This window comes from Rattus norvegicus, chromosome 15, assembly GCF_021556685.1.
Source record: "Rattus norvegicus strain SHRSP/BbbUtx chromosome 15, alternate assembly SHRSP_T2T, whole genome shotgun sequence".
NCBI lineage: Eukaryota > Metazoa > Chordata > Mammalia > Rodentia > Muridae > Rattus > Rattus norvegicus.
Window position 1 is genome coordinate 34,375,749 of NC_141548.1, and position 16,643 is coordinate 34,392,391.

The 16,643-nt window shown below is 41.8% G+C and overlaps 1 protein-coding gene across 21 annotated transcripts in view; it reads right to left on the minus strand.

The window, feature by feature from the left end:
* Positions 1 to 16,643, minus strand: part of Cpap (centrosome assembly and centriole elongation protein) — a 63,173-nt gene that overhangs the window by 14,134 nt on the left and 32,396 nt on the right. For 14 of the 21 annotated variants that reach the window (XM_087585675.1, XM_087585667.1, NM_001395117.1 and 11 more), the window contains one exon: positions 15,509 to 15,674. The exons of the other annotated variants lie outside the window; for them this stretch is intronic. In XM_087585675.1, coding sequence (XP_087441801.1) covers positions 15,509 to 15,674 — 166 coding nt within the window. The remainder of the gene's footprint in view (positions 1 to 15,508; positions 15,675 to 16,643) is intronic. 21 annotated transcript variants of the gene reach the window in all.

Genomic DNA, 16,643 nt, shown 5'->3' on the forward strand with positions numbered 1-16,643 from the left:
ACACTCATGGGTTACCAGAATACACTGTGAAATGTCTGGACTACCAAAAGCAATTTTCAGATTCAGTGGATTCGAATTCCCAACATTCTTCACAGAAATAGAAAACAAATCTGTAAATGCATATGAGAGTACATGAGACTCCCAAAGCAATCTCAGACTGAAAGAGCCATGAGAGAGGCGCTGCAGAGCCTAACGTCACATAACATCGCCACAGAGCTGGGACTAGACACGGCTAGAACAGACGTCCAAGGTAATTCTATACATACAACTACAACCACCTACACTTGAAAAACAAACTTTGGAAACAAGAAGACCAAGTCACCTCTAGACTCTACACATGCCTTGTGGCTGGCACGTGCACACCCGCACACACGCGCACACATGCACATGTGCGCACGCGCGCACACAAACACACACACACAAACACACACACACACACACACACACACACACACACATTAACGTAATACAACATTTAAAAGATGAAAAATACTAAAGGTAGATTTAAGTGGTCAGAGCAAGGATGAGATATTGGTTCACCTTTCTATATGTTTATAATGGAAGTATGTATTACCTCACCTTCTTCAAAGGTTTATTGAGCACACCACAAGGAAGCGGTGGGCAAACACAGAGCTTTTCTATACATTACCTTTTAAGATGGGATTCTTACTAAAGCATCAAATCTAACCTGTATTTAATAAACCAAAGAACCAGAGTGTAACAGCACGTCTCCCTACTTAAATAAGCTAACAGAACAAATACCTGAAGAGCCAGGTACAGCGGTGCCTCAACCACCCAGGATGCTGCAGACGTAGGCTCTCAAAGCCAGTGAGGGCTATGCAGTAAAACCCTATCTTAAAATAAATAATAAAATAAAAACACAAGTGATATATGGTGTGTGGTAACTGCCGAAGACCAGCTCTGGAGGTCTGGTTCTCTCTTGAAGGAAGCTGAGAGAAAGAACATCAGCAGGGGCAAGACCTGGTCTGGCACAAGATTACGATTGCTTTCTATAACATTTACCTTATCTTGGCCCAGGTCCTAAGGCTGAAAGTTTATTTAACTCCTTGTCAGCTAGGTAAAGTTGCTCGCAGGCAGAAAAAGAGGAGACAGTTTGAAAAAGAATTCTCATCTTTATTGCTAAGGGAAAGTGAAAGGGGGGAGGTATCAGACTGTATGTTCTCTTAACTTCTAAGTTACTCTGCTGTCCTCCTTCCTCCTAGTCTTGCTCTCTCCTTCTGCTCTAATATCATCATTTCTAGTTTTTGTGACCTTTTTAGGAAGGCAGATCATATGTTTTTCTAAGTATCCTTTTTTTGCAAGTTCAGTAAAAGCTCAAACATAAATTCAAATCATAAATTGAATAAGAAGTTTACAACAGGTGCTCACATTGTTCCCATTACAACTAGTTATCTAGCTAGGCATTCATTATCAGTTACTAGTCCACAAGTTGAAAGTCTAAAACTATAATATTTTAGTCTAACTTAGCATTGAAGTTGTGTATAGATAAACCCAGTCAATATTTCATCTTCTGTCTTTGCATCTACAGTAAATCATTCCATTTTATGACCTTTGGTTAATTGTTTTATAGCTCCAAGGAATGTATTCTAAGTTGTAAATGCCCACTTTCTATCTTAGAAGCAGTTAACCTGTGACACATGAAGACTGACAGGGTTCTCATTGCAGTTTTTTTACATCAGAGAGGACTTTAGCAGCAGTCCTACTATAAAGGGCTTAGTAGCTATTAGTATAATTTTAGGAATTCTTATGAAATTATCATTAGTAATTAAGAAATCATGTGATCTGCAGAACTCTGCTCGAAAGGATGGACTAATACTTAGTGATTGTTATATATATTTAATAATAACAGCAAAGGCATATTAATAGCAGCAATCTCTCCTGAAATGTCATCCCCCTGGCCTTGCCTACAAGGGTTCATTCATTGTGGTTCATAGACCACAGTGAAACCACCTCAGGAAGCTACCTGCTGGCTTTTAGCATTTAGTCCTAGATGGCCTCTGGCAGGCCATCTACAGGTCATCTAATGCTACAGGTGTGCAAATGAAAAACAACACCAAAGTGCAGATGCCTCAGTCCTCCTTAGAAGGGGGAACAAAATCCTCAGGGGAGGTAGAGGGAGGGGTAGAAGAAGGGGTGGGGAAACGGGGAGCAGAATCAGGTATGAGAGGAGACGGGGATGATATACAGAGGGTCAGGAATTTGAACAGAGGTATGCAGCAATGGGGAATGGGGAACTGGAGTAGCCACCAGCAAGTCCCAGATGCCAGGAAAGCAAGAGGCTCCCAGGACCCAACAGAAATGAGATTAGCTGAAACACCCGACGAAGGGGAAATAGAATCTGTAGAAACCATATCCAGAGGTTAGGCAAACCCCCAGTTGGGGGATGAGGCCACCCACCCTTCTCAAAATTTTAACCCAAAATTGTTCCTTTCTAAAGAAAATACAGGGACAAAGAATAGAGGAGAGACTTCAGGAAAGGCCATCCAGAGACTGCCCCATCTGGGGATCTATCCCATATGCAGCCACCAAACCCAGTCACTATGACTGATGCCAAGAAGTGCTTGCTGACAGGAGCCTGATATGGATGTCTCCTGAGAGGCTCTGCCAGAGCCTTACCAATACAGATGAGGATGCTTGCAGCCAACCATTGGACTGAGCATGGAGACCCCAATGGAGAAGTTAGAAAAAGAACTGAAGGAGCTAAAGGGGTTTGCAACCCCATATGAAGAACAGCAATACCAATCAACCAGACTCCCCAGAGCTCCCAGGGACTAAATCACCAACCAAAGAGTACACATGGAGGGACCCATGGCTCCAGCCACATATGTAGCAGAGGATTGCATTGTCTTGCATAAATAGGAGGAAAAGCCCTTGGTCCTGTGAAGACTTGATTCGCTAGTGTAGGGGAAGGCCAGGTGAAGTGGGAGTGGGTGGGTGGGAGGGGGAGCATCCTCATAGAAGCAAAGAAGGGGTGGGGGGGGAGCAAGGAAAGGGGATTAAATTTGAAATGCAAATATATAAAATATCCAATAAAAATTTAAACTGACTTCTTCTGCTCACATTCCTGGTCCAAGAAGAACCCACCTAGAGCCCTCTAGACCTAGGAGCAGTCAGGGAGAGGATCCTTCCAGTCTCTGCCTGCGCTCAGAGCTGAAAGTCAGTCACCAGGAGCACTAACACACCTGAGAGCAGAGGTAAGACCACTACTTCTGCTCTGAGAGTCCCACCGGGAAACCTCAGGACACTCAAACCCAGGAGCAGTCTGGGACAGGACCCTTCTGTGGGCTGACCCAGTCCCACAGCTCTCTGTACACAGATCCCGCAGAAGAAAGCTGGTCTCCAGAAGTGCTAACACACAGACTTACAGGAGGGAAAAGCCACTGTCAGAGATGGCAAGACAAGCTAACACCAAAGACGACCTGATGGTGAGAGGCAAGCACAGGAACCTAAGCAACAGAAACCAACAATACTTGGCATCATCAGAGCCCAGTTCTCCCACCAAAACAAATACTGGATATCCAAACACACTGGAAAAGCAAGATTTGGATTTAAAAATCACATCTCATGATGATGATAGAGGACTTTAAGAAGGACATAAATAACTCCCTTAAAGAGATACAGGACAACACAGGTAAACAAGAGATGCCCTTAAAGAAGAAACACAAAATCCCTTAAAGAATTACAGGAAAACACAACCAAACAGGTGAAAGAATTGAACAAAACCATCCAGGATCTAAAAATGGAAATAGAAACAATAAAGAAATCACAAAGGAAGACAACCCTGGAGACAGAAAACCTAGGGAAGAGATCAGGAGTCATAGATGCAAGCATCACCAACAGAAGAGATAAAAGAGAGAATCTCAGGGACAGAAGATACCATAGAAAACATTGACACAACTGTCAAAGAAAATGTAAACCGAAAAAAAATCTCCTAACCCAAAATATTCAGGAAACCCAGGACACAATGAGAAGATCAAACCTAAGGATAACAGGTATAGAAGAGAGCAAAGACTCCCAACTTAAAGGGCCAGTAAACATCTTCAACAAAATTATAGAAGAAAACTCCCCTAACTTAAAAAAAAAAAGAGATGCCCATAAACATACAATACGCATACAGAACTCCAAATAGATGGTACCAGAAAAGAAATTCCTCCTGTCACAGAATAGTCAGAACACCAAATGTACAAAAGAAAGAAAGAATATTAAAAGCAGTAAGGGAAAAGAATCAGGTAACGTATAAGGGCAGAACTATCAGAATTACATCAAGACTTCTCACCAGAGACTATGAAAGCCGGAAGATCCTGGGCAGATGTCATACAAACCCCAACAGAACACAAATACCAGCCCAGGCTACTCATCCAGCAAAACTCTCAATTACCATAGATGGAGAAACCAAGATATTCCATGATAAAACCAAATTTACATAATATCTTTCCACAAATCAGCCCTACAAAAGATAATAGATGGAAAACTCCAATACAAGGAGGGAAACTACACCTCAGAAAAAGCAAGAAAGTAATCTTCTTGCAACAAATCCAAAAGAGGAGGTTCACACAAACATAATTCCACCTCTAAAAACGAAAATAACAGGAAACAACAATCACTAATCCTTAATATCTCTTAACATCAATGGATTCAATTCCCCAATAAAAAGACATAGACTAACAGACTGGATACGTAAAGAAGGCCCAACATATTGCTGCCCACAGGAAACACATCTCAAAGACAAAGACAGACAATACCTCAGAATAAAAGGCTGGAAAACAATTTTTTAAGCAATGGTGGCAAGAAACAAGCTGGAGTAGCCATTCTATAGTGACTTTCAACCAAAAGTTATCAAAAAAGATTAGGAAGGGCACTTCATATTCATCAAGGGAAAAATCCACCAAGATGAACTCTCAATCCTGAATATCTATGCTCCAAATGCAAGGGCACCTACATTCATAAAATAAACCTTACTCAGCACACATTGTATGTCACACAATAACAGTAGGAGATTTTAACACCCCACTCTCATCAATGGACAGATCATGGAAACAGAAATTAAACAGAGACATAAGAGAAGCTAACAGAAGTTATGAGTCAAATGGACTTAACATTTATTTATAGAACATTCCATCCTAAAACAAAAGGATATACCTTCTTCTCAGCACCTCATGGTACCTTCTCCAAAATTGACTAGATAATCGGCCACAAAACAAGCCTCAACAGATACAGGAAGATTGAAATAATCCCATACAACTTATCAGATCACCACAAACTAAGGCTGGTCTTCAATAACAGCAAAAACAACAGAAAACCCACATACACATGGAAGCTGAACAATGCTCTTCTCAATGATAACTTGGTCAATGAAGAAATAAAGAAATTAAAGACTTTTTGGAATTTGATGAAAATGAAGGCACAATATACCCAAACTTATGGGACACAATAAAATCAGTACAAAAAGGAAAACTCATAGCTCTGTGGGCTTCCAAAAAGAAACAGGAGAAAGCATAGACTAGCAGCTTGACAGCACACCTAAAAGCTAGGTAAAGAACAAAAAGAAGCAAATACACCCAAGAGGAGTAGAGGGCAGGATAATCAAACTCAGGGCTGAAATCAGCCAAGTAGAAACAAAAAGAACTATACAAAAAAGTCAACAGAAGCAGGAGCTAGTTCTTTGAGAAAATCAACAAGATAGATAAACTCTTAGACAGACTAGCCAGAGGACACAGAGAGAGCATCCAAATTAGCAAAATCAAAAATGAAAAGGGAGATCTTCCTGGTTGCTGTGGCCGCGGAGAGCTCATAAGCAACACCCCACAAGCAAACTTGAGCCTCGGGACCACAGGCAAACTTTTCTGCTGCAAGCGACCTGCCTGGTGAACTCAGGACACACAGAGGCAAAATTCCTCTAGGACCGGACACTTCCGGTATTTAGCAGGAGTCCCAAACCGGCGGATCCCTGCCCGCAGCAGCTCTCTGCTCCCAAACCCCGTGGGAGAGAGCCCTCACCGCCTGGTCAGGTGGGCACTCCTGAGACTGCAGAGCGGAAGAGACCACCAACACTGCCCACCCCTGCCCACATCCCTGGCCCAAGAGGAAACTGTATATGGCCTCTGGGTTCCCGTAGAGGAGGGCCCAGGAGCAGCAGGTCTGCTGCATCTGAGACGCCGCCGGAACCTGAAGGGACCGACCAGATAAACAGTTCTCTGCACCCAAATCCTGTGGGAGGGAGAGCTAAACCTTCAGAGAGGCAGACACGCCTGGGAAACCAGAAGAGACTGCACTCTGCACACATTACTGATTCCAGAGGAAAACACCAAACACCATCTGGAACCCTGGTGCACGGAAGCTCCCGGAAAGGGCGGCGCAGATCTTCCTGGTTGCTGCTGCCGCGGAGAGCTCATAAGCAACATCCCACGAGCAAACTTGAGCCTCAGGACCACAGGTAAGACCAACTTTTCTGCTGCAAGCGACCTGCCTGGTGAACTCAAGACACAGGCCCACAGGAACAGCTGAAGACCTGTAGATAGGAAAAACTACACGCCTGAAAGCAGAACACTCTGTCCCCATAACTGGCTAAAAGAAAACAGGAAAACAGGTCTACAAGACTCCTGAAACACAGGCTTATAGGACAGTCTAGCCACTGTCAGAAATACGAGAACAAAGTAACACTAGAGATAATCTGATGGCGAGACGCAAGCGCAGGAACCCAAGCAACAGAAACCAAGACTACATGGCATCATCGGAGCCCAATTCTCTCACCAAAGCAAACACGGAATATCCAAACACACCAGAAAAGCAAGATCTAGTTTCAAAATCATGTTTGATCATGATGCTGGAGGACTTCAAGAAAGATGTGAAGAACTCCCTTAGAGAACAAGTAGAAGGGCTGGAAAGATGGCTCAGCCGTTAAAGGCTAGGCTCACAACCAAAAATATAAGAACAAGTAGAAGCCTACAGAGAGGAATCGAAAAAATCCCTAAAAGAATTCCAGGAAAACATAAATAAACAAGTAGAATCCCATAGAGAGGAGTCACAAAAATCCCTGAAAGAATTCCAGGAAAGCACAATCAAACAGTTGAAGGAATTAAAAATGGAAATAGAAGCAATCAAGAAAGAAGACATGGAAACAACCCTGGATATAGAAAACCAAAAGAAGAGACAAGGAGCTGTAGATACGAGCTTCACCAACAAAATACAAGAGATGGAAGAGAGAATCTCGGGAGCAGAAGATTCCATAGAAATAGTCGACTCAACTGTCAAAGATAATGTAAAGTGGAAAAAGCTACTGGTCCAAAACATACAGGAAATCCAGGACTCAATGAGAAGATCAAACCTAAGGATAATAGGTATAGAAGAGAATGAAGACTCCCAGCTCAAAGGACCAGTAAATATCTTCAACAAAATCATAGAAGAAAACTTCCCTAACATAAAGAAAGAGATACCCATAAGCATACAAGAAGCCTACAGAACTCCAAATAGATTGGACCAGAAAAGAAACTCCTCCCGTCACATAATAGTCAAAACACCAAACGCACAAAATAAAGAAAGAATATTAAAAGCAGTAAGGGAAACAGGTCAAGTAACACATAAAGGCAGACCTATCAGAATCACACCAGACTTTTCACCGAAACTATGAAAGCCAGAAGATCGTGGACAGATGTCATACAGACCCTAAGAGAACACAAATGCCAGCCCAGGTTACTGTATCCTGCAAAACTCTCAATTAACATAGATGGAGAAAGCAAGATATTCCATGACAAAACCAAATTTACACAATATCTTTCTACAAATCCAGCATTACAAAGGATAATAAATGGTAAAGCCCAACATAAGGAGGCAAGTTATACCCTAGAAGAAGCAAGAAACTAATCGTCTTGGCAACAAAACAAAGAGAAGAAAAGCACACAAACATAACCTCACATCCAAATATGAATATAACAGGAAGCAATAATCACTATTCCTTAATATCTCTCAACATCAATGGCCTCAATTCCCCAATAAAAAGACATAGATTAACAAACTGGATACGCAACGAGGACCCTGCATTCTGCTGCCTACAGGAAACACACCTCAGAGAAAAAGACAGACACTACCTCAGAGTGAAAGGCTGGAAAACAACTTTCCAAGCAAATGGTCAGAAGAAGCAAGCTGGAGTAGCCATTCTAATATCAAATAAAATCAATTTTCAACTAAAAGTCATCAAAAAAGATAAGGAAGGACACTTCATATTCATCAAAGGAAAAATCCACCAAGATGAACTCTCAATCCTAAATATCTATACCCCAAATACAAGGGCACCTACATACGTAAAAGAAACCTTACTAAAGCTCAAAACACACATTGCACCTCACACAATGATAGTAGGAGATTTCAACACCCCACTCTCATCAATGGACAGATCATGGAAACAGAAATTAAAGGGACGTAGACATGCTAAGAGAAGTCATGAGCCAAATGGACTTAACAGATATTTATAGAACATTCTATCCTAAAGCAAAAGGATATACCTTCTTCTCAGCTCCTCATGGTACTTTCTCCAAAACTGACCATATAATTGGTCAAAAAACAGGCCTCAACAGGTACAGAAAGATAGAAATAATCCCATGCGTGCTATCAGACCACCACGGCCTAAAACTGGTCTTCAATAACAATAAGGGAAGAATGCCCACATATACGGGGAAATTGAACAATGCTCTACTCAATGATAACCTGGTCAAGGAAGAAATAAAGAAAGAAATTAAAAACTTTTCAGAATTTAATGAAAATGAAGGTACAACATACCCAAACTTATGGGACACAATGAAAGCTGTGCTAAGAGGAAAACTCATAGCGCTGAGTGCCTGCAGAAAGAAACAAGAAAGAGCATATGTCACCAGCTTGACAACACACCTAAAAGCTCTAGAACAAAAAGAAGCAAATACACCCAGGAGGAATAGAAGGCAGGAAATAATCAAATTCAGAGCTGAAATCAACCAAGTAGAAACAAAAAGGACCATAGAAAGAATCAACAGAACCAAAAGTTGGTTCTTTGAGAAAATCAACAAGATAGATAAACCCTTAGCCAGACTAACGAGAGGACACAGAGAGTGTGTCCAAATTAACAAAATCAGAAATGAAAAGGGAGAAATAACTACAGATTCAGAGGAAATTAAAAAACTCATCAGATCTTACTATAAAAGCCTATATTCAACAAAACTTGAAAATCTGCAGGAAATGGACAATTTCCTAGACAGATACCAAGTACCGAAGTTAAATCAGGAACAGATAAACCAGTTAAACAACCCCATAACTCCTAAGGAAATAGAAGCAGTCATTAAAGGTCTCCCAACCAAAAAGAGCCCAGGTCCAGATGGGTTTAGTGCAGAATTCTATCAGACCTTCATAGAAGACCTCATACCAATATTATCCAAACTATTCCACAAAATTGAAACAGATGGAGCACTACCGAATTCCTTCTATGAAGCCACAATTGCTCTTATACCTAAACCACACAAAGACCCAACAAAGAGAACTTCAGACCAATTTCCCTTATGAATATCGACACAAAAATACTCAATAAAATTCTGGCAAACCGAATCCAAGAGCACATCAAAACAATCATCCACCATGATCAAGTAGGCTTCATCCCAGGCATGCAGGGATGGTTTAATATGCGGAAAACCATCAACGTGATCCATTATATAAACAAACTGAAAGAACAAAACCACATGATCATTTCATTAGATGCTGAGAAAGCATTTGACAAAATTCAACACCCCTTCATGATAAAAGTCCTGGAAAGATTAGGAATTCAAGGCCCATACCTGAACATAGTAAAAGAAATATACAGCAAGCCAGTAGCCAACATCAAACTAAATGGAGAAAAACTTGAAGCAATCCCACTAAAATCAGGGACTAGACAAGGCTGCCCACTCTCTCCCTACTTATTTAATGTAGTACTGGAAGTCTTAGCCAGAGCAATCAGACAACGAAAGGTCAAAGGGATACAAATTGGAAAGGAAGAAGTCAAAATATCACTATTTGCAGATGATATGATAGTATATTTAAGTGATCCCAAAAGTTCCACCAGAGAACTACTAAAGCTGATAAACAACTTCAGCAAAGTGGCTGGGTATAAAATTAACTCAAATAAATCAGTAGCCTTCCTCTACACAAAAGAGAAACAAGCCGAGAAAGAAATTAGGGAAACTACACCCTTCATAATAGACCCAAATAATATACAGTACCTTGGTGTAACTTTAACCAAGCTAGTAAAAGATCTGTACAATAAGAACTTCAAGACTCTGAAGAAAGAAATTGAAGAAGACCTCAGAAGATGGAAAGATCTCCCATGCTCATGAATTGGCAGGATTAATATAGTAAAAATGGCCATTCTACCAAAAGCGATCTACAGATTCAACGCAATCCCCATCAAAATACCAATCCAATTCTTCAAAGAGTTAGACAGAACAATTTGCAAATTCATCTGGAATAACAAAAAACCCAGGATAGCTAAAACTATCCTCAACAATAAAAGGACTTCAGGGGGAATCACTATCCCTGAACTCAAGCAGTATTACAGAGCAATAGTGATAAAAACTGCATGGTATTGGTACACAGACAGACAGATAGACCAATGGAACAGAATTGAAGACCCAGAAATGAACCACGCACCTATGGGCACTTGATTTTTGACAAAGGAGCCAAAACCATCAAATGGAAAAAAGATAGCATTTTCAGCAAATGGTGCTGGTTCAACTGGAGGTCAACATGTAGAATAATGCTGATCGATCCATGCTTATCACCCTGTACAAAGCTTAAGTCAAAGTGGATAAAGGACCTCCACATCAAACCAGATACACTCAAACTAATAGAAGAAAAACTAGGGAAGCATCTCGAACACATGGGCACTGGAAAAAATTTCCTGAACAAAACACCAATGGCTTATGCTCTAAGATCAAGAATTGACAAATGGGATCTCATAAAACTGCAAAGCTTCTGTAAGGTAAAGGACACTGTGGTTAGGAAAAAATGGCAACCAACAGATTGGGAAAAGATCTTTACCAATCCTACAACAGATAGAGGCCTTGTATCCAAAATATACAAAGAACTCAAGAAGTTAGACCGCAGGGAGACCAATAACCCTATTAAAAAATGGGGTTCAGAGCTAAACAAAGAATTCACAGCTGAGGAATGCTGAATGGCTGAGAAACACCTAAAGAAATGTTCAACATCTTTAGTCATAAGGGAAATGCAAATCAAAACAAACCTGAGATTCTCACCAGTGAGAATGGCTAAGATCAAAAACTCAGGTGACAGCAAATGCTGGCGAGGATGCGGAGAAAGAGGAACACTCCTCCATTATTGTTGGGATTGCAGATTGGTACAAACATTCTGGAAATCAGTCTGGAGGTTCCTCAGAAAATTGGACATTGAACTGCCTGAGGATCCAGCTATACCTCTCTTGGGCATATACCCAAAAGATGCCCCAACATATAAAAAAGACACATGCTCCACTATGTTCATAGCAGACTTATTTATAATAGCAAGAAGCTGGAAAGAACCCAGATGCCCTTCAACAGAGGAATGGATACAGAAAATGTGGTACATCTACACAATGGAATATTACTCAGCTATCAAAAACGACTTTATGAAATTCATTGGCAAATGGTCAGAACTGGAAAATATCATCCTGAGTGAGGTAACCCAATCACAGAAAAACACACATGGTATGCACTCATTGATAAGTGGCTATTAGCCCAAATGCTTGAATTACCCTAGATGCCTAGAACAAATGAAACTCAAGATGGATGATCAAAATGTGAATGCTTCACTCCTTCTTTAAAAGGGGAACAAGAATACCCTTGGCAGGGAATAGAGAGGCAAAGATTAAAACAGACACAGGGGGCTGGGGATTTAGCTCAGTGGTAGAGCGCTTACCTAGGAAGCGCAAGGCCCTGGGTTCGGTCCCCAGCTCCAAAAAAAAGAACCAAAAAAAAAAAAAAAACACAGAAGGAACACCCATTCAGAGCCTGCCCCACAGGTGGCCCATACATATACAGCCATCCAATTAGACAAGATGGATGAAGCAAAGAAGTGCAGGCCGACAGGAGCCGGATGTAGATCGCTCCTGAGAGACACAGCCAGAATACAGCAAATACAGAGGCGAATGCCAGCAGCAAACCACTGAACTGAGAATGGGACCCCCGTTGAAGGAATCAGAGAAAGAACTGGAAGAGCTTGAAGGAGCTCGAGACCCCTTATGAACAACAATGCCAAGCAACCAGAGCTTCCAGGGACTAAGCCACTACCTAAAGACTATACATGGACTGACCCTGGACTCTGACCTCATAGGTAGCAATGAATATTCTAGTAAGATCACCAGTGGAAGGGGAAGCCCTGGGTCCTGCTAAGACTGAACCCCCAGTGAACGTGATTGTTGGGGGGAGGGTGTCAATGGGGGGAGAATGGGGAGGGGAACACCTACAAAGAAGGGGAGGGGGAGGGATTAGGGGGATGTTTGCCTGGAAACCGGGAAAGGGAATAACACTCGAAATGTAAATAAGAAATACTCAAGTAAATAAAAAAAAAAAATGAAAAGGGAGACATAACAACAGAATCTGAGGAAATTTAAAAAATCATCAGATCATACTATAAAAGCCTATATTCAACAAAACTGGAAAATCTGAATAAAAAAGACAATTTTCTAGAAAGATACCAGGTACCAAACTTAAATCAGGATCAGATAAACCATCTAAACAGTCCCACAACTCCTAAAGAAATAGAAGCGGTTATTAAAAGTCTCCTAAACAAAAAAAGCCCAGGACCAGATGGGTTTAGTGCAGAATTCTATCTGACCTTCATAAAGACCTAATTCCAATATTGTCCAAACTATTCCACAAAATAGAAACAGAAGGAACACTACCCAATTCCTTCTATGGAGTCACAATCAGACTTATACCTAAACCACACAAAGACCCAACAAAGAAAGAGAACTTCAGACCAATTTCCCTTATGAACATAAAAATACTCCATAAAATTCTTGCAAACTGAATCCAAGAGCACATCAAAACAATCATCCATCATGATCAAGTAGGCTTCATCCCAGGCATGCAAGGATGGTTTAATATATGGGAATCCATCAACATAATCCACTATATAAACAAACTCAAAGAAAAAAAAAAAACACATGATCATCTCATTAGATGCTGAGAAAGCATTTGACAAAATTCAACACCCCTTCATGATAAAAGTCCTGGAAAGATTAGGAATTCAAGGCCCATACCTGAACATAGTAAAAGAAATATACAGCAAGCCAGTAGCCAACATCAAACTAAATGGAGAAAAACTTGAAGCAATCCCACTAAAATCAGGGACTAGACAAGGCTGCCCACTCTCTCCCTACTTATTTAATGTAGTACTGGAAGTCTTAGCCAGAGCAATCAGACAACGAAAGGTCAAAGGGATACAAATTGGAAAGGAAGAAGTCAAAATATCACTATTTGCAGATGACATGATAGTATATTTAAGTGACCCCAAAAGTTCCACCAGAGAACTACTAAACCTGATAAACACCTTCAGCAAAGTGGCTGAGTATAAAATTAATTCAAATAAATCAGTAGCCTTCTTCTACTCAAAGGATAAAAAGGCTGAGAAAGAAATTAGGGAAACGACACCCTTCACAATAGTCACAAATAATATAAAATACCTCAGTGTGACTCTAACCAAGCAAGTGAAAGATCTGTATGACAAAAACTTCAAGCCTCTGAAGAAAGAAATTGAAGAAGATCGCAGAAGATGGAAAGATCTTCCATGCTCACGGATTGGCAGGATTAATATAGTAAAAATGGCCCTTTTACCAAAAGCAATCAACAGATTCAATGCAGTCCCCATCAAAATTCCAACTCAATTCTTCATAGAGTTAGAAGAACAATTTGCGAATTCATTTGAAATAACAAAAAGCAAGGATATCGAAACTATCCTCAACAATAAAAGAACTTCTGGGGGAATCACAATCCCTGACCTCAAGCTGTATTACAGAGCCATAGAGATAAAAACTGTATGGTATTGGTACAGAGACAGGCAGATAGACCAGTGGAACAGAATTGAAGACCCAGGGGTTGGGGATTTAGCTCAGTGCTCGTAGAGCGCTTGCCTAGGAAGCACAAGGCCCTGGGTTCGGTCCCCAGCTCCGAAAAAAAAGAACCAAAAAAAAAAAAAAAAAAAAAAGAACTGACGACCCAGAAATGAACCCACACACCTATGGTCACTTGATCTTTGACAAAGGAGCTTAAACCATCCAGTGGAAAAAAAGATAACATTTTCAACAAATGGTGCTGGGCACCAAAGGGAGGAGAAGCCCTTGGTCCTGCCAAGGCTGGAACCCCAGTGAAGGGGATTGTCAGGACAGGTAGGTCAGAAGGGGTGTGTGGTTGGGAGGGGGCAGGAACACCTTCATAGAAGAAGGGGGACGGGGGATGGGATAAGGGGTTTATGGACAGGAAACCAGAAAGGGGGATAACATTTGAAATTAAATTTTAAAAAATCTTATAAAAATTTTAATTAAATTTAAAAAAAGAGACAGAGAATCAGCATTGCCCTGTGGTGCCATGCAAGTATGGGAGGCAGAAAGTGAGCTTACACTTGATCAGCACAGGTACAGTTGTGTAAGCTGGGGTGTGTAACTCTAACGTATGCTCTGGATTTGATACTTAGCTAATGAGTTTCCTTAGGAAGCTGTGCATGTGTCAGTGTACAGACTCAATCTAGCTTCCTCTAGGTTGACAGTTCTCACACAGGCACTCATGGAGCTGGAGACAGCTCAGTGAGGAAGAGCACCGGCTGCTCTTCCAGAAGACCTGAGTCAGATTCCCAACACCCACTCGGCTTCTCACAACCATCTGTAACCCTAGTGCCAGGAGCTCTGACACCCTTTTCTGATCTCCAGCAGCACTGCACATATGTAATGCACATGCACATGCACACACGCAGGCAAATACCTACACATGTAAACGTGCACTCACTGTTTTCAACTGTTACTTCCTCTGCTCTGCCCACGTCCACCTCTAAGGTGACCAGAGCCACTGCTCGCCCTCTCCGTTCCCAAGTTTTGGAACTAAATCCCTAGTTAGTACGTGGACATAAAACAGCTATGAATGCAAAGAACCCCAGCAGCCACCGTGCTGGTCAGGATGAACATACAGCACTGAACTGGTCACACCCGAGTCCTGGCTCCTCCCTCCCCCTCTCCCCAGTCTCTGCAGGAGCTGTGTGACTGAGTGAAGGACTGGCAACTGTGTCTGTCAGAGCCACACTGTGATGAGGTGTCGCAGACACCACTTCTCTGCCCACCCACCCCCTTGAGACAGCGGTTCTCCCTCCACACCTCTAAGAGCTGGAATTAGTGGCACACATGATACCCAGTTCACACTTTCTTTCTGAAACATCAAAGAACTCTAAGGGATTCTTACAAGATGGCTGCCTTTATTAACCTGGAATGTGGTACAGAGCCAGCTACCTGTATTTCTTCCCGCTCCTTTTTATCTGGGAATGTTCTTGCAGCTGCTGTGTACTTCTCGAAGACTTTGCGCTCCTTTTGTAGTTTCCTCGTCTCCTCCTTTTTATACTCTTCTATTCGAGCCAGTTCTCTTGCTTTTTGTTGCTCAAAGTCAGCAATTTCTTTCCTTCAATAAACATAGCACACTGTCATGGGACAGTCTCAGTATAATGACCTGTGTACACCCGAGGGTGAAGGTATACACCTTCATTCCTAGCATTGGGTGGCCAAGGGTACATACAGGATCCCTAAGATACAGAAAGACTCAACCCCAGCCCAGGAAACACAGTGACACCCTCCATCACAAAACTAAAACAAAAAGCACTGAGTTATAATCCCCAGTGCTAAAAATAAGATCAAGTAAGTAACTCAGCCTATGACCCACTGGCCTCCAGGGCCAGCCAGTTCACTTGCCCTAACATCCGTTCATCAAGCCTCCATCTGGGCCCACTGTGAATCCAGGAAGGCGGATGCCACAGCCTCTTACACTGCCATGGGACAGACAGACAGTGACAGGGCCAGGGAGATGGCTCCGAGGGTGAGTCCTGAAAACTGTCCTCTGACCACATTGGTACCATGCCGTACACGAGCCTCACAACACATGCACGACACCCAAATGGTGAAAATAAGTAAGCGTGTGGCGCATTAGAAACATGAGGAAAGTAGAAGAGACGTGAGGCTATCTCTGGCACACTCGCCAGCAAGTGTAAACGTACTTTTTAAAACTGTAGTAAGTGTGGACGATTGGAGTGCACTAGCACCGTGGTGCTACGGACTGGATTAAAGAGGACATTTAAGGAGGCACACGACTCAGAACCAGGCTGCTGAGCTGGAACTGTGGCCCCTCCCTTAAGAACAGGCAGCCTCTGGTCAGTACCTGTTTCCTCATTTCTAACAATCCCTGAATCCTTTTATGATGTCAATGTTCTTGAAAAGTATAATTCTAATGAAGTATAGAATTTGAAGTTGCCTTGAGCGAAGACGACATTTTAATTAAGTTCCTACTTTCTACCCACAATTATTTTTAAACCACATTCTGTTTTAAATTACATGTGAATGTCATATGGGTGCACATGTGCATGGCACCTAATTCGTC